This window comes from Zootoca vivipara, chromosome 15 (assembly GCF_963506605.1).
Source record: "Zootoca vivipara chromosome 15, rZooViv1.1, whole genome shotgun sequence".
Taxonomy (NCBI): domain Eukaryota; kingdom Metazoa; phylum Chordata; class Lepidosauria; order Squamata; family Lacertidae; genus Zootoca; species Zootoca vivipara.
In genome coordinates, this window is record NC_083290.1 from 44150697 (window position 1) to 44174193 (window position 23497).

The 23497-nt window shown below is 45.5% G+C and overlaps 1 protein-coding gene across 3 annotated transcripts; it reads right to left on the reverse strand.

Annotated features, from left to right (window-relative positions):
• Positions 1 to 573: 573 nt before the first annotated feature.
• On the reverse strand, positions 574 to 18392 carry POLR3D (RNA polymerase III subunit D). Of its 3 annotated transcripts, none has more exons than XM_035139444.2 (9): positions 18342 to 18392; positions 16138 to 16315; positions 10683 to 10726; positions 9814 to 9965; positions 8167 to 8291; positions 7095 to 7260; positions 5624 to 5886; positions 4973 to 5125; positions 574 to 2309 (listed from the first exon to the last, which is right to left on the reverse strand). In XM_035139444.2, the coding sequence occupies exons 2-9, from the start codon at positions 16303 to 16305 to the stop codon at positions 2187 to 2189; spliced, it is 1194 nt and encodes a 397-aa protein (XP_034995335.1). In that variant the 5' UTR covers positions 16306 to 16315; positions 18342 to 18392; the 3' UTR covers positions 574 to 2186. The 3 variants fall into 3 exon arrangements, with proteins under 3 accessions (XP_034995335.1, XP_034995334.1, XP_034995333.1); XM_035139443.2 differs by lacking the exon at positions 18342 to 18392 and adding an exon at positions 17997 to 18077; XM_035139442.2 differs by lacking the exon at positions 18342 to 18392 and adding an exon at positions 17742 to 17986.
• Positions 18393 to 23497: the final 5105 nt, after the last annotated feature.

The window sequence follows — 23497 nt, forward strand, 5'->3', positions numbered from 1 at the left end:
TCTCAGACAACCAATATTGGATTTCTCTATAATAGTGTATTATTGATTAACAAGTAACAAGGCAAGACAGAGAATATACACTCACACACACAACCTTTTCAAGAATGGAGGTTAAAACACCGAAACAAATTAAAAGAACCTAATTGGGCATAACAATTTTGCGACAGCTGGACTTCATCACTACCATAAATATTGCCCATTTAGAAGACACTCTCTCCTTCGAGGGTATCTTTCACTTTGCCATTTACAGGTCCCTCTGCATATCCAGAACTGTCATCACTTCAAATGAAGCTGAGCATCAGTGACATCAGGAATCAGATGGAAGGAGATAAAACTTATGGTGAGGTGGAGGCGGCAATTCAGCCACATAAATTTCTTTATGTCTAGAAATAAAGCAAGTCATGGCATATCTGCCCTGAATGATGCCCCTGCAGGCTGAATCGCAATGCAAAGTGTCTCTTTCCTTCAAGGCACATGAAATGCTCTTGGACCAAAGTAATCAGTAGAAATCAAATTAGCCGCTAAAGCTGCCACCCGATGAAGCAGTGTGGCTTTGAGGGCAGCAGTTAAACAGACACTACAAGCTCAGTTTAATTCATTAATAAAATATTTCTCAAAGGCATTCTCTTGGTCTCATAGCTGCAAAGAACAGAGGAACAAGGTAAAGCGGAGACATACAAACACTTCACAAAATAACTACAAGCTTTGAAGAGAGAGGGAAAGCTGTGAATTCCTATGCACTTGCTTACCCGTGTGCGGCACAAAGTACCCTGTTTCCCGAAATAAGACGTACCCATAAAATAAGCCATAGCAGGATTTTTAAGCATTCAAGGAATATAAGCCATACCCCGAAAATAAGCCATAGTGATAGGCGCAGCAGCAGTGCCGGCCGTGGCAGGAGGAGGAGGAGGGGAAAAATAAGACATCCCCTGAAAATAAGCCATAGTGGTGGTGGTGTTTTTTGAGGAAAAATAAATATAAGACGGTGTCTTATTTTCAGAGAAACACGGCACTTCAGTCGCCCACTATTCAGCTGCATTGGATGATCCCATGTTCTAGTATTAGGATGGAGAAAAACACTCTATCCACTTTTTCCACACGATGCAAAAGCCATTTCCTCATTTTTATTTATAGATACACATCCACCAGATGGAGCTCAACAATTGTGCCATGGCAATCAGTTTTCCTTAAGAAACTCTATAAATAGACTGTCCTTATCTAAGAGTAGTGCTTGAGCAGGGAAGTGGGTCCAGCTGAATTAACATTTAGCTTTTTTCAGCAGATTTTTATAACTTCCACATCTTGAATTTAAAAATAAAAATTTAGAAGACTCCAGGTTTTAATTCCTGCTCTATAAAACCATTACAGCAGGGATGGGGGATCTCCCTAATCAAAGGCTAATTGAATATGTTGTATATGCAAGATGCACAGCTGGTGGGACAAAATACCCCCAACTCACTCCCAGCATCACATGCACCATACATTCATCAAGGACAGCAACACTGCAGGCAGATGGGAAACCAAAAACAAGACTGGGTGAGGGACAATGTGCCCCTTCATGCCATTTTATGGCTTCTCCAAATAAACCTGTTGCTGCTTTTGGCATACATGAACTAGCATTATAGGCACACAAAATCACAAGCCCTGGCAATCAGATACTTTTTAAAAAAAATGCATACACATTTTGTAGCTGTTCAAAAATAAGGGGGAAACTATAAGAACAATTTCAAAGAGGACTGGCTTTATCCTCCCATTGGAATGGAAGCACCCTTCCTCTTCATCTGGAGGTAATGGCTTAACAGCCAAATCTCTGCTCAAAAGCCTCTCACACATGACAAATCTCCTACTAGGACTCTGGTGCCTGGGATTGTGACACAATGTTCAAGTATGAGTCTTTTCTGCTATACGTTGCTTGTAAATTAGACCTGTGGAGAAGGGGATGCCATTGGAGCATCTCCAACCGAACACTTTATAGGTTTAGAGACCCAAATGCAGTAAGTGGTCACACAGTTCTGCTCCACTGCAATGTGGCCAGACCTGTCTAGGAGGTTGTCTTAGGAGCACCTCTGCACTCTCCAGATTAGGAACAAGGCTCTTCTGGACATCCCAGTCACTGTTGCTTCTAAAGGAACCTCAAGGAAGGGCTAGCAGTCCTGTCCACAGGCCTTTGCCACAGCCCAGGCTCTCTACCGATGCTTCTGTTCCAGCAGGAATTCAAAATCCGGAGCACAGACCAGCTTGTGCTTCACATGGCCCAGGATGATCATCTCGCCACTCCTACTGTCTCCAATCCCCACTGACACCAGCTCCTTCCAAGAGCAAGAGAAAAAAAGCTGTTAATCACCAAATCCTCTTTAACTCCAGAGCTCACCAAGGACATTTTTCTGCAGATGAGGCAGGGGGCAGCAACTACCGTAATTCCTACTGAAACGTCGGCAGCGCTCATTCATTTAATTAAGACTTGTGCAGAACCTCCTGGTGGATTGTGCTCCATGTTATTTAGTATTAACATCTTCCATCTAGGATACTAAGATGTCTTTGGCCATCTCTATTATTCAGAACTAAGGGCAGTAAAGTCAACAACCATTTTGCGTGGGGGTTCTGTTCTTGCTCCCACCCCATCAGCAGAGTGCCTATAAATGTGCCCTGCCCCATTCCTCCCTTTTTGTGATGTGTTGAGTGACATTTTCAGGTCACTTGTGGGTTCGCCATGTGCCTTCCAAATGTACATTAATGGGTCAACTCCTTCAACACCCTTCTTCATTCAGAGATGGCACCGCATACATTTTAGTATTGGAGATGTGATTGTCAGCTTTCTTGTGAATGTGGAAAACCTTCTGCTAACAGAATGGTAACATAGCACAATAATGGTGATACATATACATATACATATTACATATGCCTACTGTCTTAGTCAGGGGTCAGCAAACTTTTTCAGCAAGGGGCCGGTCCACTGTCCCTCAGACCTTGTGGGGGCCAGACTATAAATATGGAGGGGATGAACAAATTCCTGTGCCCCACAAATAACCCAGAGATGCATTTTACATAACTGGATTGAGAAGGCGATTGGACCGGCTCCGGCTCCCAGGCCTTAGTTTGCCTAGCCCTGGTCTTAGTCCTATAGGTTCACAGCTGGAAGCACTGTGATATTAGAAAATGTAATGCTGAAAGTTAATAATCTCATCTAATTCCTTAGCCAAGTCTTTTAACTGTTCCCTAACTATGATCTGGGGAAACAAATTTAGCTTAAAAAGATGCCTTGACATTCTGAGTGCCCAGACTGAAGCATAAAGAGGGTGCTCTCTACCAATGTTATGGGTCATCAATTCACCAGGAAGAAGAGTCAAGGTGTTGGTTATTATTTCTAGAAGACGAATGGAGGATTCCCAGTGGCAGCTATCTAGGAAAGTAGGCAGCCAGATCCTTTATTGAAGCCTTTGGTTGCTCTGGTGTTCCAATTACCAGTAGAGTGATGCTCCGAGCCACTTCATATGAACTGTTTTATAAAGGCCACAACCAGGGGTTGGCATCAGGCAACAGCAGAGGTTTGGCCCACCTCTGCTCTGATTCCCCCTACAGAAGTAACACAAGTGGCAGAGACCCATTCTTTCCTTTTATCCTCTGTGATGTGGTGCACATCAGACACACCACACTCTGGTTTCAGCACAGAGGCACCTATCTGACCATGGGGTGGTGGTGGTTCCAGCTAAGCTTTACTCTGAGCAGGCCCAATGAAATTAATTTAGTCATGTCCAATAATTTCAACAGATCTTTTCTGAGTATGGTTGTTTTTGTATACCACTCCATCTCATGAAGATGCCTGTGTCCCCTTTGAGGCTGGGATAGAGAACCTTTTTGGATTTGCCTCGTGACCCCAATTTGACAGGCGAGTGGGGTTGCCCATCTGTCAATCACCTGATGGCACAATGACGTCAGATTAAGGGTGCTGTTAAATCTAATTCACATCATCCTTCTCCCTTCTTTCTGATTCAGAAAGGGGTTTTCATCGGAATCCCCTGCTGCAACCAGGTGCTTACAACTAATGCTAGATTTAACTCCACCCTTCAATCCATCAAACCCGCTTGGACTACTGCAATGCGCTCTACGTGGGGCTACCTGTGAAGGTGACCCAGAAACTACAACTACGGTAATCCAGAATGCGGCAGCTAGACTGGTGACTGGGAGCGGCCGCCGAGACCACATAACACCGGTCTTGAAAGATCTACATTGGCTCCCAGTACGTTTCCGATCACAATTGAAAGTGTTGTTGCTGACCTATAAAGCCCTAAATCACCTCAGTCCAGTATACCTGAAGGAGCGTCTCCACCCCCATCGTTCTGCCCGGACACTGAGGTCCAGTACCAAGGGCCTTCTGGCTGTTCTCTCGTTGCGAGAAGCCAAGTTGCAGGGAACCAGGCAGAGGGCCTTCTCGGTGGTGGTGCCTGCCCTGTGGAACGCCCTCCCACCAGATGTCAAAGAGAAAAACAGCTACCAGATTTTTAGAAGACATCTGAAGGCAGCCCTGTTTAGGGAGGCTTTTAATGTTATATCGATTATTTTGTTTTATTTTTCTGCTGGAAGCTACCCAGAGTGGCTGGGGAAACCCAGCCAGATGGGCAGGGTATAAATTTATTATTTATTTATTTATTAATTATTATTATTATTATTATTATTATTATTATTATTATTATTATCATCATCATCATCACCATCTGATTGTCCTGCAGGCTGGAGGTTCCCCTCCCCTATCTATCAAAGGCTATACTGAGCCATAATAATCTATGAGCCCAACTGGATCAGACCAGCAAAGGCAAGCCAACGAATATGACAATAGCCCTTCTCTGCCGCTGGCCACCCTGGCAACTGGTATTCAGAGGGTCTTTCCATTTCACTTGCTAGCTGGGAATGTGCATTTTGAAAGGTCATCTACTGTTATGGTGAGTAAAAGAGGGGTTTCCTGAGTAAGCCATACCTGAAGGAAGGAGCAGGGTGTCCCTGTGGTCACATCAAGAGTCACCCTGCCCAGAACTAGCTGCACCTTCCCTGATTTGCGTATCAGCAGCTTCCCCACCTGCCCTTCAGAGAGGTCACCGAGGGTGCAGATGTTCTCTGCCTCTTTGGCTTCCTGAAAAGACAACCAGAGTAGTGCAAAGTTACGAACATCACCCATCCTTCTGGGGAAACCAATCTTGGGAGGATTCAGAAACCACCTTTGTTTTCTCATGAACCGAGAGCTAGTGCCTTCAGCTAAATAAGCTGAACAGAGCCTCAGGAAACCAGTGAAAGTTATGCAAATCAAACAATGTTGACCCATTTCTCATTTTACATACTTTACCTCTGCTGGTTATAGAGTAGGCACCAATGGAAATTCTATGCAATGAGGCCTCTGGTTTCTGATGCATCATGAAGTGTAGCCCATACACTTTCAAGTACATCTTAGCACCCAGAAAGACTAGAAACTTTTAAATTGAAGAAGTCATGTGCCCTGCGCTCCACACATGGGGTGACTTTTCTATGCTTCCATATCCCTTCCTATGGCCCTTTCTTTGGCAACATAAGCAACGAAATCCCATCCAGTCCCCTGCTACTTCTTATTCTAAACAGGAATCAAGTCTTCCCATACCTGGTTCTTCTCCTGCTTTATCAGCATCACCTGCCCATCTTCACTTTGCACCTCGGTTTTGATGGGCTTGGTGTCCTGGGTGGGTGGCTGCCCTGGCAGTGTATCTGGTAGCTGCAGAAAGAGCAAGGCATCCTCCTTGCAGAGGCTGAGCTGCTGCAGCAGCTCCGCAACAGAGACATCCTGGGGGAAGGGAGGGGGTGCCTTTGCAGGAGCTGGTCTGAGGCCCGGTGGGTTCTCCTCTTCATCATGGGGCTCCTCTTTCACTGGAATGAGACACAACAATTCAAATCAGAGCTGCAAGGGATTACACCATTACCTGGTCACTATGTTCCATGGGGGAGGACCTCCTGGTGGTACTGAGGGCTTCTCATATTCAAATGGTGTCTACCAATAGCAGGACTTTCAGTATTGCAGTCCCTTTAATGGATGATTTGTTGACTTCTGAGATGAGGCATGCTCCAACAATCTCTTCTTTCAGACACATGTTTAAGACCCTTATGTATTGTCCACTGGTCGTCTTCTGGTGTTGTACTGCTATTTTAACTGGATTATTTCTGATGCATATTTTATTTTTGGTGTTCTATGCACTGCTCTGATATTTCTATAATATGAGTAGTTTATAAAACCATAAAGACAAATTAGAAGACACTTGGTCCAATTTCCTGCCTCAAACCAGGTTGTTAGCCCTGAATTTGTAGGGTGGCTTGAGGGATTTGAAATGAGAGTCTACAACTCTCACTAGCAACCACCACACTGCATGTATAAGATAAAGTAAAAGCAAATTGCAATCACAATATACCGTGACAGATGCATTGTGAGAAGAAAGGGTATTTGCTTTTGATTAAGTGCATTCTGGGGAAGACAAGTGCAGAAGGGCATAAAGCCTAGAGGAATAAGGAAAGTCCTGCTGGCTTCAGCGCCACTTCTGATGGGAAAGGGCCGCAGTTCAGTGGCAGAGTGCTTGCATGCAGCCCCCAGTTCCAATCCCTGGCACCTGGGAGAGAAAACACTTCCTAGGTTCTCCTGGGCTATCTTCTTTCTTTGGCACTCACTCGTAGTCAAGTAAGATTGTCTTCCATAAACACGGTTTTAACATTGAGTCCGTAAGTGACTGTGGAGGCCAATTCTGGATCCACAGTGGAGACATAGGTTTCCAAGCGGGAGTTGATCATGAGGGTTTGCCAAGTGTTCCTTCCTCTTAGCACATTTCTCCCTTTCCACCTAAGTTCGAGCGTCTTCACAAACTCTACACGCAGAGCAAAACAGCAACACCCACCCACCACTGTTTGCCCTCCCAGAACCTGGAACTCAAAACATGCTCTCCCTTGACAGATGGTAATTAAATTAAGCAAATATGTGACTTTTCAGATTTATTTCTTTGTTGTCCAAGAGGACCCCACAAGATTGTAGTAGTGACACCCAGTGGTATAATCCCCAGAGGGTTCACAGCAGGTAAATTTGAACCATCCACCTTTCACTGAAGATGTGTCTACTTCCATGTCCTCCTCCCTGGCACTGGAGCTCAAAGGCTTGACATCCTCTTGATCCTCCTCCTTGAAAAGCCAGCCTGAATGGGCCAGAGGAAGCTGAACTGGCTTGTTCCGGATGTCATTTTTCAAGCCTGGGTCATCAAGGAACTGGTACCAGAGGAACAGGAGAAAAAAATGAATTAAATACTGAATGTTGAGGGAGCTGTTCTTGGTGGTGGGGTGTGTGTGTGTGTGTGTGTGTGTGTGTGTGTGTGTGTGTGTGTAGCCAGACACCCATACCTACAGATAGACAGATAAATAGAGAGGAGATATTTAGATTAATATGGATGAGGACACATGAAAACATACACACCCACACCCTGCTGTGAATACAATAGTAAACAGGCTTGCTGAGCTTCTGATTTTTCTTAGTATTTCATCAACAACTGACATGTAATTGTGTAGAGAAATTATTTTTAGAGTACAAAACATTTATTTAAAAGTGAACCTGTTGCACAATCACACTAAAAAAACAAACCAACCTCACAGCAAAACAGGGCCAAACAATACTGGCACAGGGGTGACATTATCACAAGCTTCCTAAACAACCCTCCCTAAATTAACCCTTCCTAAATTAACCCTTCCCTCATCTGGTGGTCCAACAAAGCTCTTGAAAAGGGATACACACAAAAGGAAGCAACTGTGAGTGGAATTTAGAAAAAATGAAATGGGGTAAGGAGGTTAGCGGGGAACATGGAGGAGCTCCTGGTACCAAGTAGCACAATATTATCTATGCAGTATTACGCCAGGGTTTCAGGTGGGGGTCTGAAACTTGGACCGAGCCTGGGACCTTCAGCATGAGCTATAGCCCTCCCGCGAAGCTGCAGTCCTTTCCCAAAAGGAGAGGTAGGAGAAAGAGTGTGTCAAAGATGGTTCCAAGGCTCCCTGCCTCAAAATGGGAAAGACCACAGCATCTATAACTGGGACATAGATTATGGGCCACATGCCCTTTTTGTCCTTAAAAAATTCAGCATAGACACAGCTGTCCCAAAATGCAGTCACCTTCTAACTCACATCATCCTTCTCCAGCATGCGCAGGATCTGCTTGGTTTCCTCATCTGTCTCCCTTTTCTCTTTCTTTATGTTGATGATGTGGGATGGGCCAAAGTCAGACATATCCACAGTCTTATCCCAGGTGCCTGTGCCGAAAGAGATAAGGACATGGCTGTAAGCAAAACATCTATCGGATGGCAAGTGGTAATTCAGCTATTACAGCGCCTTGAAGCTTGAACTTCCACCATTGAGAGCAACCTGTGGGGTGAAGTGGACTGCTGAAAGCCATTCCTTAAAAGTGAAGCCCAAGAGGCCAGGTGTGTGCAGCTATGCCTTCAGTTGTACAAGCAGAGGGAGAAGACAAGAAGAGAGGGCTAGGATGAAAAAAAGATAGAAAGGCAGGTTCAGAGCAAGAAACGCAGTTCAAGCAGCTTTGCTTACCTTGGCAACCACTTTCCAAAATGAACTCCTCTACACAGCTATTGAAATACTCAAGAACCCTGAGTATTTCAATAGACACCCAGGGGTTGGGGGTGGAGAAAGATGGAACATATACAGTAAAATAAAATAAAATAGAGCAGGGTCTCATGGTGCAGGTTAGGATTAAAGATGAGCTTTAGGTGTGAAGGTTTTGAACTTCATTATTTTTTAAAGCATTTTGACCTCCCACCCCACGTCAGATGAAATGGCTAAAACTAAAAACTAATGCCCCCTGCCTGCAGGCTTACAAACTAAAAAAATTTACACAAAGGAAAATGAAAGAGGGGAGGGGAACGGGACAAATTGAGGAGCCAATTCTTAAAGTTAACCAGCAATACTTAGGATGAAAAGAAGCCTATCAGGAAGAGAAAAAGCCCAAGAGAGTTGGCCTCTCAGCAGGGGTGATGGAGTCGTCCTGCTTCCTATCTTTCCCTCTGCTGCTCTCAGGTGACAGTTGTGGGAGGGAAGGCCTGATGGATCTGGTCTCTCAGTGGAGTAGGCAGAATAGGCCCAATTTCCTTCTCTGTGGCAGCTAGATGGAAATAATTTCTGCCCAAAAGGACAATTTATACAACCTTTCAAGTTCACCAAGATAACATCCCCCATGGCTGATGTGTGACAAAGACATGGGCCAACGGTTTTGCTGCATGTCCAGTTCATGGAAATTAAACAAAGGGTCTGCTGGTTTCTCTTGAAGGTTTCCAGACTCAAAAGAGAGCAGGGCAATTAAAGGCACAGAAGTCCTGTCCTCTATTGAGTCTGGCAACCCTAGCAGCAATGTGTGCCCGCTCACTGCCAACATGGTTTCAGCTTTTGCTTTATTTTCCACAGCAGCCAGCTTTAATTATTTTAAATCACTCTCAAGAGGGTATGAAACAACAGACAGCAGAAACCAAAGGTATTAACTCTTGCTGGAATTTTTTAGCACTGCTCTTAATTTCTATGGAAACACTTTTTAATGTTCACAGAGTACTTTGTGACAGTTTACTCATAACATCTTTATACGGTAGATAATAAATATTCCTATTTTACTGACTGGGATAATTCATACCGAGAGGCAGTGACTTGGCCAAAGCTATCCCTGGGAGTCCAGAGATGAGGAAGGACTTGGAAATATGTGTCTCAGGTTCAAACCCTAAAGCTAGATGCTGGGCCACAGAGGCTTCTTCACATTCATCTTCCCCATACCTTTCTTCTTCATCATTTCTGCTGGACCTTGCTCAAAGATGGAATGAGACTGGATGACCTCTGGCCTCCCTCTGCCTCGCCCAGGACCATCTCTCTGCCGGTCTCGATCACGCTCCTTCTTCTCTTTCTTGAGGTTAATTTCCTCTTTTGGCCTGAGAAAAAGCAGACCAAACAGAATCACAAGAAGACTCCTGCCATTTCTCACCAGTAGCTACCGTACAGGAGCGTCAGATGCCTTAATCTGTGAATATGAGCCAATTAATGTGCAGAAACAGCACACAATATAGCTTTTCATACTGAAGATTTGGGGGGGGGGCATGGTTGAATCACTTAAAAGGTTTTTGCGATTAAGCAGTATACAAATTGTTAAATAAATACAAATAAATAATTTCAATGTAACAAATTCCCTGCATTGGAAATTTAGCATGTCAGAAAGACAGCTACTCTAAAACCATTTTCACATGTGCCAAGCTCTTTAGCAGATCCCCTACCTGTAAACATGGCTCATAGGATACACTGCAGATAGGAGCTGACAAAACTACACATTTGCACTAAATTATTATGTTAGGGTGGCATCCAATGCACTTGCTCTGTTAGCACAAGGATTTACATTTTTGCAATGGAACTTTTGCTCCACTCAACCTACTGCAAGTGCTCTCCCCACATCTGCTCGAGGTTTGGAGGAACCCCCAGAACAGATTGAGGGTGCATCTGAGGTGCAGGGGGAGTTCTATTGCACAAGCATAAACCCTGTGCTGAGGGAGCAAGTCACTTAACCCTACTTTGGGTACAATCCTTATTTCCCCCAACACTGGATTTACAACCTCTATAGTCACACTTCACAGACATAGCATGAGAAAGCTACTTACTCTTCTTTGATTTTCCTGCTGATTATGTTGGGAGCAAAGGTTTTCTGTAAAAAGTAAAAGTAAAAAAGAGTAAGCAAGTCATCAGCTCAGGTGTATATGGTACTTCGGTTTGCAAAACACAGCGTGTGAAGTTTCTCACAAAAAACAGTGTTGCAATATCTGGTCTCAAAATATACTTAGGAGTCTCAAAATTGTGTATGTGTGAAGGGGAGACAAGTTTCTAGACTTCAAAGGTGCAAAATTTATATCTTGAATAAAGGGAAAGAATGTGCCTTTAAAAAGCTCCAACATGCAGAGAGGGTGGAAGTTTTCCGGTCTGCATGGCTAATAGGCCCTCTCTGGTTTCTGACAATGTTTTCCATTTCCCCTACCTTGAGTGGCTATTACTGAGATGTTCCTTTTCTCTGTCCAAAAGGAATTCCCAAAATCTGCAAACACCTTAGTATTAAGTTCAGAAGCAAGCCTGCAAAATTGCCCATTATTGTAACTTTGTATCACTCCATTTCCTCGGCACAGAGCAACCTTACCTTTAGGATTACTCATTTTCTATAGCACTTTTAAGAAGCAAAACATTTCACCATTTCCAAGCAGTTCTGCAAAGTGCAGCTCACTACAATAATGGCTGTACGTATTCCACAATGCTATTCAAGCAAAGAAAAGCTACAACACAGTCAAACCTTGGTTGTCGAACATAATCCATTTCGGAAGCCCATTCGGCTTCCGAAATGTTTGACAACCGAGGCGCGGCTTCCGATCGGCTGCAGGAGCTTCCTGCACTCAAGTGGAAGCTGCGTTGGACATTCAGCTTCCAAAAAACATTCAAGAACCGGAACACTTACTTCTGGGTTTTTGGCGATTGGGAGCCGAAACGTTCCAAAACGGAGGCATTTGGGAACTGAGGTTTGACTGTACAGGCACCCCCTCAACTTATGCGTGTTCTACTTATGTGTGACTGCATATATGCGTGGTGCTGGGAAATAGATTAAATAAATAGAATCATATCAGGAAATGGCAGGGGAGGGCTGGCTGGAGAGTCCTTGTGACTCGCAAGGAGTCCCTCTCTGGAGCCCAAAGAGGACGTCAGTAAGGGCCGAGGAAGTCCCAAAGAGACTGGAGGCTCAGTGGGGCTTTGTTTGCACTGCTCAGCCACAGCTGATATGCGGGGCAGCACAGCAGCCGCCGCCTCTGCTTTTCCACACATCCTCCAGCCGGCCTCAGAGCTTCAACTCTAGTTGGAGAGAGAGTTGTGTGGAGAGATTGCTGGAGAGCAGGAAAAAACAGGTGATGGGAGGCTGCTACCCACTTTATGTTATTTCACTTATGCACACGGGGTCCCTGGAACGTAACCCCCACATAAGTGTGTGTGTGGGGGGGGGGTGCCTGTACAGTATTTGGAATCCTGGAAGTCTCGGATTGCTTTCTCTTTGCAGAAGCAAATTTATTTATTATTTAAAGTACCACTGTTGTATGCCACCTTTGAGGGAAAAGTCCTCCCAGGATGGCTTACAAAAGATAACTAGTTTCATATATATGTCAGGATAATTTAGCTCCATCTAAACAACAGGACCTTTATGCTTCCACCAAATTATGTCTAGTACAATCCACTTACAATGCTGCCAGTCCAGACCCTAAATTATTTTCTTTATACTCTGCCACCTCTGATCTATTCTTCCATGATTATCTGTCAAGGTTATGCCCAGCCCATATTCCCCCCTCCCTGCCACACATCATCCAAGTTTTGAATTTGAACAGTTCTCCCTTTCAAGTATGGTTCCTAACTGTTATTGCTACCAAACACTGTAATTTGAAACAGGGGGTGGGGTGGGGTTAAAACCAGTCTCTCAAGTCAGGAGGGCTAAGCAGGATTCCAGCCATGAGGTCCTTAGTGCTCCTCGTGGCTCTTTGCTCCCCTTATTCCCACAGCTAGCAAAAGCAGAATAAACTTTGCAGGCAACAGAGATCTGTAACTGTATGTAATGTATAAAGGAAAAAGGATTCACATTTTCTTGACAGAGATTTATGGTTGTCTAGCTGTTGAATTGTGATTGTAAAAAAGCAGAGCAGCAACTCTGTTTTTCCTACTACTACAAAATGGAGGTTTGTAAACCACCCATCAAATTCAGAGGGATCTGAACTTGGGTGGAATTCAGCTAAGTTTTACTCAGAGTACAACCACTACAATTAATGAACAAGGCTAAGTTAGGTCCGTTAATTTCAATAGGCCTCCCTTGAATAAAACTTAGTTGAATACCAATACCACCCCAACACTCGGACCACACGGGCTCTGTGCCAAAGAACAGGTTTCCAAAGTGGTCTGCCAGGCCCACCAGGGGGGAATTTGAGACAAACTATTAGCAAATCAGCAGCTGGGTCCTACTGGGCCCTACAAAACTGATGGCAGGTACATAGGTAGGATGCTGCTAACAAGCACTGACTAACTTACTTGTCTTTAAAACAAGATTCCACAAATTGATGGATCATAGGACTAAGTAATGGTTATTGGTTGTGATAAATAGAACCTTTACAAATACCAGATGCAGCAGAGGAAAAATAAGTTTGTTGTGCCTGTGCATTTGGAAACAAAATGCTGGACCAGATGATCATGAAAAGCAAATATGCCACACTGATGGAAGGCAGAGAGCTAGGACTATGACAGGTTAAGTACGCTTCAGGTTAAGTACAGACTTCCGGAACCAATTGTGTACTTAAACCAAGGTACCACTGTAATTTGGATGGATTTGTAATAATTTGGAAAACAAATAATAATAAAAAAGAGAATACTCATCAGGAATACTCTGCTGCAGTGTCTGGGATTTTTCCTGACCAAGGATTTACAACTTAGTTAGAGGTGAATATTGATCATGGTGCTATACCCCAGAAGGTACTGACATACAGTGTAGTCCAAGGGCCAAATGGGAGAATTAATCACTACATAGCCATTGACCAGTCACCCTCTTGTGCACTCATTTCTCTCCATCTGCAAGATGGGAACAGCAGTGAGTGCTTGCTTTGGTGTTGTGGCTCTCAGAAGACAGGCTTGAGTACAGTATGAACTATAATAAGACACTCAGGTATCTGCCAGCTTCCTGGGCAGGTCTGCTAATTAAGTCTTACATTCTGGAAAGGAACTCCAAATATTTGGCTCCTAGATAATCTTCTTCCCACCTTGCGTGGCACCGTCCTTGCACAGCCCAACAGGTGTTCCATGTAGGTTTGCCATTTGAGCACCAACCTACACAGAAGGACCAAAATATCTAACCAATCTCCCAGAAAAACAGTACCAACAGGAATAGTAAGGTGCGCTGAGACGCAATATGGAACTGGTTGGACAGCATCTCAAGCTCAGAAAATACATAGCTGGATTGATGGAATTTGTAGTCCAAACCGCAGATTTGGGAAGGCTGCTATACAACTTCCTAGGAGGTTTAAAAACCACCTTGTCTTTCACACTCCAGGACCAATGATGTATGGTGGCAAAAATTTTCCAGTGCTTTATTTTTCTGTAGAAATTTTTTTCCATTTCATGTTCATTATTGCAATAAAATTATTAGGCATGCTTGGTAGTTTCAAAGTTTTTAGCTTTGTTAACAGGTGCATAGCTGTCAACTTCTGGATTGGAAAATAAGGGATCAGCAGTGGCGTGGCACTGGAAGTCACTTCTGCGCATGTCTGGACATGCGCAGAAGCGACTTCCGGTGCCGGCTCTACCTGATTTCCGGTGCCCAGACATGGGCAGAGCGGCACCGGAATTCGCTTCTGCGCATGTCCAGATTTATGGGATATTTTGCAATTCGGGATAACTGCGGGAAACGGATTTAAATACGGGGGTTTCCCGCTAAAAACGGGAGAGTTGACAGCTATGTACAGGTGGCACTATGGGTTAAACCACAGAGCCTAGGGCTTGCTGATCAGAAGGTTGGCGGTTCGAATCCCTGCGATGGGGTGAGCTCCCATTGCTCGGTCCCAGCTCCTGCCAACCTAGCAGTTCGAAAGCACGTCAAAGTGCAAGTAGATAAATAGGTACCACAGTGGGAAGGTAAATGGCATTTCCGTGTGCTGCTCTGGTTCGCCAGAAGCGACTTTGTCATGCTGGCCACATGACCTGGAAGCTGTACGCTGACTCCCTCGGCCAATAACACAAGATGAGCGGCGCAACCCCAGAGTTGGTCACGACTGGACCTAATGGTTAGGGGTCCCTTTACCTTTACTAAATAAAAGTAAAATAAGCATGCTAAATTAGATCACTCTCTTGGGCATCTGAAAATGCAAACTGATTTTTTTTCTGATGCAAATTATCCTATGCACATTTCCAGAAATTTTTATGGAGTCCAATGAGTGCTGTAAGTGAATACAGGAATTATTGCACCAGCCATGACCTGTTTTCAGACTTTTCACCTTCAGAGAAAATTCCACATTAAGTCATCTGCCACAGAAGCCATGCATGCTTTAGTAGAGTCTGAGGCATATTCTAATGTGCACAATTGGTTGATAATAGGTCCTGCCTGGCAAACCAGACCTCACACCACTCTTAGCAAAGTAAATGTGCACTTTAGAACACACTCAAGATTCCCTTGCAACTTATGGCAAACTGATCATGGTGGGTAAAATGTTTTTTCAGTAACCTATTTTTCCCTGATAAGTTCCCAAGGAACTGCAGGGTTCCTGGAACATGGTTTGAAAGCCACGGCTTTAAATCTGAGTCATATTTTGAGCAGTGATGATGACCTGTTAATATGATTTAACCTCCTATACATAAAAACCACCTGTATAATATTTTGTAAAAACAAAAACAAAACAAAAAACAGTTTTATTTAAGGCAACAGTACAGCAAGGATCATGATGTAGTATGTACAACCCCTTCTTATCAAACTACTTTAGTATATTTAAGAACACAAGTTGCATTACCGTATGTCAGACGGTGCTAATCATCCACTATAGCTGCAAGCCTATACATACCTATCTGGACCTTACTGAACTTAATTGGTCTTACTTCCAAGTAGGAATGTATTGGACTGCACAGGAAGTCCAAAAGGCAGTATGGCATTCTCTTGTATCTGATGGCTCAGGGGAAGTAAACCACATTATGGGGTAAACCACACATCATTTATTGTTTATTCTGAGTTTCCTGCAACCAGAAAGCTTAATAATTCCATTAGGTAGGAATTTCAATGTTAAATTATGGACTGATTAAACCTACTGTTGAAATAGGTAGATACGCATTACTCCCACTTCCTAGATAAGGAAACAAAACATAATAAAAATCAATAACTTGCTGAAGGCCAGAAGGGAACACTGTGCCATGCTTTAGAATCATGGGCTCCAACTGCTAGCCCTCTGCCCTAATCCCTTAACAACATGGGAATTTCCATTCCAGATCAGGGAAAAAAACATTTAGAAATGTGTGTGTATGTGTAGAAAAGGAAGTATCTTACAGGGTTTTTCCTTAAACACTTACCTTTTTAACTCCACCAAGAGTCAGGTCTCTGGAGCGAATGGAGGGCAGTCGGCCTGGGGTAATTGGGGCAGTGGTTCTTCTCCCTATCAACCCTCGTGCAGCAGTAAGCGTGGGCCGGATGCTGCCACCAGGATTCCCGGTATCGTTACCTGAGGTTCCTTCTGACATCTTGAATGACCTGCCAGAGGAAAGGACAACAAAAGCTCTTTTTAACTCTTATTAGAATATGGAACTTACCGGTAAGTTACTTCTCATGTCCATCAAGGGCTTGTATTGCTTTCAGTATGTGGGTGACCCCTGAAAAAATAGTCTGCATTGATTTCGGGCTGCTTCAGCCTATGGCAGGCATCCCCAAACTGTGGCCCTCCAGATGTTTTGGCCTACAACTCCCATGATCCCTAGCTAACAGGACCAGTGGTTGGGGAAGATGGGAAATGTAGTCCAAAACATCTGGAAGGCCGAAGTTTGGGAACGCCTGGCCTATGGCCAACCAGTTGTGTGCAGCTGCTGCCTTTCATTTCTAACATATAGCCATATAGCTTCTTAAATTAGGGCTACCAGTCGATACAAAGACCATATCCAGAACATGGCAGCAGACGCACAGTGGGGATCTCACACTCAATTCAGGCAGTGGCATGAATAAAACATTCTGCTGTAATAACAGCAGCACCACATAAATAAAACCATGAGAGACACAGAAACACACTGACCCTTGGTGGAGTAAAAAAAATAAAGTTCTGCCACGCTCGAGTGCATTGGTCTTCAACTGGTGGGTCAGGACCCACTTCCAGGTTGCAGCAGTGCCGCTGTACAAATATGAGGAATTCAGAAAGGGATCCCCAAATGCACAGTTAAGTTAAAAGGTGAGTCCTGTATCCGAAAACCAACAGTCTGAGCCAGCAGAAGGCAGCTTCCAATGTTCCTATTTGTCTCTCATCCATCATTGAGATTATCAGGGCTGGACAGCAAAGTTGCCCCCATCTCATCCCCCGATTTCACCCCAACTCCTTTACATTCTACCTCAGGAAGCTGCCTTGTTCAGTACTGCCTACACCTGGCTTCGTCAACCTCGGCCCTCCAGATGTTCTGAGACTACAATTCCCAGCATCCCTGACCGCTGGTCCTGCCAGCTAGGGATCATGGGAGTTGTAGGCCAAAAATATCTGGACGGCGGAGGTTGAGGAAGCCTGGCCTACACTGACTGGAAGCAGCTCCCCATGGTCTCACAATAGGTCTCTTTGCCAGGCCAACTCTCCCTGGAAATGCCAGGGTTTGAACAGAGGACCTTTTGCATTCAAAGTATATGTCTGCAATCCCACTCCACCTGAATGGTTGCCTTTAAAAAATTGACCTTGGGTGCACCATAGTTATGAGCATGGAGTTTGTCTATTTTTAAAAAAGTGCCTGCCAAGCAGGCACAGTTGCAATCTAAGCCGGTGGTCGCCATTGGATCTTGTGGCAGTGAGTTCCGTAGTTCAACCATGTCTGGAGCACTTTGTCCTTCCTGAATGTCTTCCTAGCCTTCCTGTTCATGCGATGACCCTTAATTCTCGTGGAGATCCAGCCTAGTGTGGCATGAAGTTAAAAGAGAAGGGGTAGCTGACCTGTTCTCCACCGGCTGTCCTCCCTCACATGGACATGCAGCGGGGACTTTGCCTGCCCCTTGAGCTCCTCGCGTGGAAAACACGAGTAACCGGCAGAGAACAGCAGACTAGGCAGGAGGAAAAGCCCGAAGCCCTAGCCCGCCATACGTGCTCATGTCCCCCATCAAGGCGCTCGCGGAGCCTCCTTCCCACCGCGCCACCACAGCCTCGCCTCCTCCACCTCCGGATAAACCGGCCTCTCAGCCCCCGACGCACCGCCTTCCCTCGACCTCCCACGCGGCGCCCTTCGCGACTCCTCAAGCGCCGCCTCGGCAAACGGGCTGCGCGCAAGCGGCGTCCATCTTTGAGAAGGGCGCTCGCGTCGCCACGTCCCTGGAGGGATTAGCGAAGGGAGCGCGAACCGCCATTTTTGTCACGGGCAGGGGGGTTGGAAGTTTCGTATACTGTACTGTAGTAGAAACAAAATAAAAAAATTCCTTCCAGCAGCACCTTAAAGACCTTTAAAAAAATTATAAAAATATATATATATTTATATATATAATTATTTATAAATATATATATATATTGTTTCGACTAAGTCAGAGCAACACGGCTACCTACCTGTACTGTAGTAGTTGCTTCTCCGAGGAAGGGGATGCGACGGAGCCTCCATCTTTGTTGTGGGCAGGGCTTTCTGGCTACGTAAAGAGGCTGCTCCCACTAAGGGAAGGGCACGACTCCGCCATTTTTGTAACGGGCGTTTCAATTTAGTTTAATTTAAGATTGGTGATTGGGGATCCAGGTGGCGCTATGGTTAAACCACTGAGCCTAGGGCTTGCTGATCAGAAGGTCGGCGGTTTGAATCCCTGCAACGGGGTGAGCTCCCGTTGCTTGGTCCCAGCTCCTGCCAACCTAGCAGTTCGAAAGCACGTCAAAATGCAAGTAGATAAATAGGAACCGCTACAGCGGGAAGGTAAACGGTGTTTCCATGTGCTGCTCTGGTTTGCCAGAAGCGGCTTTGTCATGCTGGCCACATGACCTGGAAGCTGTACGCCGGCTCCCTCGGCCAATAATGCGAGATGAGCGCGCAACCCCAGAGTCGGTCACGACTGGACCTAATGGTCAGGGGTCCCTTTACCTTTACCTTTCAAGGTTGGTGATACTGTATACAGTACTGTATATCTCTAGCAACAGTGTGAGGAAAATAAAGCTGAGGAGAGTTGGGACTTGTTGGCAAGCCACATAATAAGCATTGATGAGGAATGCAATGTTACGTGGTAACTAGAGAGATGCGTGCAGAACGAGTCTCTCACTTGCAGGTTCTGTAACAGGAAGCAAAGGCCCGGAAGTTATACTGTATTAAGCATTAGTGTTTTAGCACAAATCCTCTCACATAGCGCTATGAAGCCCCTAATGTCCCTCCAGGGGCGTAGCCAGGATCAAAACTAGGGGGGGGGCATGGTCGTTCAGGGGCGGGGCCACAAAGTGGGAACGTGGGCGGGGCTACAGGGCCAGCTGGCCTGACGACATCGTGGCAGCGGCAGTGGCCACCTTGTGCTTCTGGGGCTGGCAGCGTCAGCGGCTACCCTGCTTGGCTGGAGAGGACGGGAGGGTTGGGCAGGCGAGAGGGGGTGGCAGGGTGGGCGAGGGTGAGGCAAGGCACGGTCGCAGCCACGTCGGCTCCGAGGCATTGCTGCATATCAGCATATTTCAACCATGTCGTGGGTTCAAGCCCCACCTTGGGAAAAAAATCCTGCATTGCAGGGGGTTGGACTAGATGACCCTTGTGGTCCCTTCCGACTACAATTCTATGATTCTATTGATATATTACCATAGCATATGCATCATTCTGCTTTCTTGAATTGTCCTAGGCATAGCAGCCAACTCCTAGAGGCCTAGGTGCCTCCCCCCCCCCATTACTGGTAAATACCGTATTTGAAAGAGTCATCCCCCCCATGTTGATGGGCTTTCTATGTGGGGCTTATCCGCCCCCCCCCCAGTATTTTATTAAGGATGGAAGAGGGAGGGAAGGAAGGAAGAAATAGAGAGAGGGATAACTCACATTTGTGGGTGCCTCTGGGTGACGCTGTGATGCTGAAACTCTGCAGCAAGAGGAAGGAGCCTTGTAAGCAGCTTTCTCTCTGCTTGATTTACAACAGGCACATCCAACAGGTAGATTGTGATCTACCAGTAGATCACTGGATGTCTGTGGTAGATCACTGCTAGATCACTGGCACCCCTAAAAAAAGCTCACCCAAAATTTTCCTCCTCCCTTAAAAAAAGCTGAAATATGACCTGAAGCCCTAAACAAAAATGGGCCTCCCTCCCTCCTAAAAGAAGCTCAACAAGTTTGACCTAAACACCAAAAAACAGGGCTTCCCTTCCTTAAAAAAACTCAACAGCTTTGACCTGAACCCCCCAAAAGGGGGTAGATCACTCCCAGTTTTTAACTCTGTGAGTAGATCAGAGTCTCTTGGGAGGTAGCCACCCCTGATTTACAATATACAGATGCAGGAGGAGGGGCAGACTGGAACACCACTGCTTTTTATAAACATCACTGTGTCTATCAAAGCTACAGCCCCCCCTTTTCTTATTCACTTCCTTTTAGCCTTGCAGAGCCACCTTAGTCAAATTGAATCATTTGCACCCTCATTAAATCACCAATAGAACTCTTAATGCGATCTCTGAATGCTCATTAACAACTCCCACTGAAGAACAATAGGGTGAAGTGGTGAGATATCAAATCTTGCCTGAAGGGGTATTCTGCTCCATTGTCTTAACTGCTTAAGTACCGGTAGCCACTTTGCTTTATTTATTTGATGTGTTTTTGTTACAGCTGTGTTCCCGCCCCGCCCCCCCAAGCAAGCGGAGACTGAGCTGCTCTCGCTAAAGCAAAGCCCTTTCCACTTCAGTTTTTGGAGGGGAAAAGTGCTGGTTATGGTCTGTAAAATACATTAATTTTTTGCTTCTGGGGGGCAGATGCCCCCCCTGCCCCCTGCCTATGCCCATGCGTCCCTCTCTGCCTACTCTCTCTAACTCATGCGTGATTTTATACATCACTAGCTGACCCGGCCACGCGTTGCTGTGGTTCTTTCCTGTGGTCCCCCCACCCACCCTGTCCCTATCCATGACGTATCCTGCCCCTCCTCCATCCACCCCGGCTCATCCCTGTGTTTCGGTAGGATACCCTTCCCTCTGTTGTCCCTGGGGAGTGTTGGCCCCTCCCCCATGTATCTCCATACCTTGGCCCCCACCCTTGGAGAAGGAACTGTTAGGTTCTGGGTTTTATTTCCCAGCATGCACTTCTGTCTGAACCCTCTGTTGTCCCTGGGGAATGTTTGCCCCTACCCCCGGTATTTTCCTACATTGGCCCCCACCCTTGGAGAAGGAAATGTTAGTTTCTGGGTTCAATTTCCCAGTATTTACTTTTGTCTGAGCCCTCTGTTTTCCCCTCCCCCCTGTATCTCCATACATTGGCCCCTGCACATGCATCCTGAACATTTCTATATATTTAGATTATGGATGGGTGGTGGTGGTGTGCCCTGGGACGCAGAGTACTACTTAAAAAATTCTGAGGGGGGGTGTCAAATAGTGAGTGAAGCCCCATAGCCCCGTAGCAACAGACAGGCCCAGACAGAAGGAGGGGGGGGTCATATGTGCCACTTGGCGCGGGCCTCCAAATCTAGAGGGGGCCTCGGTCTGCATATTCACAATCAGTAAAATGAAAAAAGTAACAAAAGGGTTAAAAACAGGGACACATTATCTTATCTACCTGGGCCGGGCCTCTGTCTGGCCCTGCAAGGGCCTGGCAACAGAAGGCGCGTTCTGAAGCACCCGAGTTGTTCAGTTCCATAAAAAACCCAGGAAGTGGCAAGGGGAAGGTAGGGGATTGTAAATGGGTTGGGGGGTGGCCACTGCAAATATCTGAGAACTTAAACTGGGGAGAGAAAGTGCATGGTTGTGGTTTTTTTTTAAAAAAGACACCGAGGCTTACAATCAGTTGTTTCTCCTAAAATAAGACATACCCATAAAATATAAAATAAGCCATAGCAGGATTTCTAAGCATTTGTGCAATATAAGCCATACCCCGAAAATAAGACATAGTGATAGGCACAGTTCTGGAGGGCCCCAAGGAAGAGGCAAGGCTGGACACGTAATAAATAAGACATCCCCTGAAAATAAGCCAATGTGGGTTTTTTTTTAAGGGAAAAGGTTTTTTTTTATGGGACAGTGTCTTATTTTCGGAGAAACATGGTAAAGCCTAGGTTAAAAGGGGCACGACTGCCCTTACTTAAAATGGCCGCCGGAGCCTCGCATGTGACACAACGCCCACTAAATTATAAAGCGAAAACCCCTCGCTGTGCCCCCAAGTGCGTGTTAGGATAAATGATGGACGACTGCCTAATGCTGCCAGGCGTTTATTAATGCAGCTGCCGGGAGAGTCTTTGGGCTTGGGGTGTAATGGCCGTTTTGGTGGTTGCAAGGATTTTTACAGGATCTCGTGGTTTGTGGGTGTGGCACGTTGTTGTGTCTAATCCCTGTGACTGCCCCCACGTGTCCCGATCCACGATCTATTCAGTTTGGTCCCCCCCCCACACCATGTATTTCATGACGTTTTGAAGGATGGTATTTATTTTTGTCTTGTGGTTTTTTTTTGGGGGGGTAGTGGTGCTAAATTGTAAAGTAAAAACCCCTTGCCGTGCCCCCAAGTGCGTTGCTGTGAGTTATCTACACCCCCCCCGGGCCTAGTGGGGTCTGGCAGCAGGGGCCTACATAAAACAAATGCCTAGTGGTCTGATAATGGCCGCCTTGGTGATTTCAGTTGCTTGGTTGATGATGTCATTTGGTTTGTGGGTGTGGCTTAGATTTCACAGGAAGGGAGGGGGTGTACTGTGGGAGGAATTCCACTTGAGGGTGTTGTTTGACTTGGTGGAAAACCAGGTCTACACCTGCCCAGGTGTGTGATTTGAGGTTTTCTTGTCCCCAGCAACCCCCGGGGAGTGGCCTGGATCGTTGTGTCAAAATTTCAGGACGATCGGTCAAGCGGTTACGGAGAACATAGCGGCCAACAATTTCAAGATTTTTACATTTTTATATATATAGATGTGAAAGCTCTTTTTGCATCTGTCTTATTCATGCTATCTTAGGAGTAAGTAGCTTGAAGATGTTTAACTTGTGGAGGAACTAAATGACATCACTGAGCACATCCATGAAAAGATGCATGCTCACTCAGTCATCTGCACGTGGGTGTTCCAAATTGTCATGGATGATCAAAAGGAAGCTGCCAATTGTAGATGCTGCCCTGAGTCTTAACAACTGGTGGTTGAAGGAAGTCCAAGGACCAGGACAATTAAATAAAATGTTACCTCTTGGTAACATCATTCTAGCTGCCTGTGGTTTTCTACCTGACAGCTGCAAAAGTGTGAGCTCTTGAGGTGACTTGACAGCTAGTTTAAATGCTTAGCTCCCTTTACAGTTGCAACCCACAGCTCATCTATTCCAGAAAAGCCCTGTTGATCTTAATGAAAGTGCTCTGGAGCAGGGGTGACTAAACATTTCCACCATTGTTCCTCTTGTTGCAGAAAAACGCCCCCCCTTTCATTCTTCTTATAATACATAGGTTCACTATCAAAGGGGGGATCTTGGGGGGTTCACATATGCAGCCTCCTCTGACAAGGGAATTTCCACCTCCAACTGTGCCAGACAGCCGACTATCTTCTACACAATGGATTTTCCTCCCAAACTGGATTGACTCAGGATCTAATCAAAGAACAGCT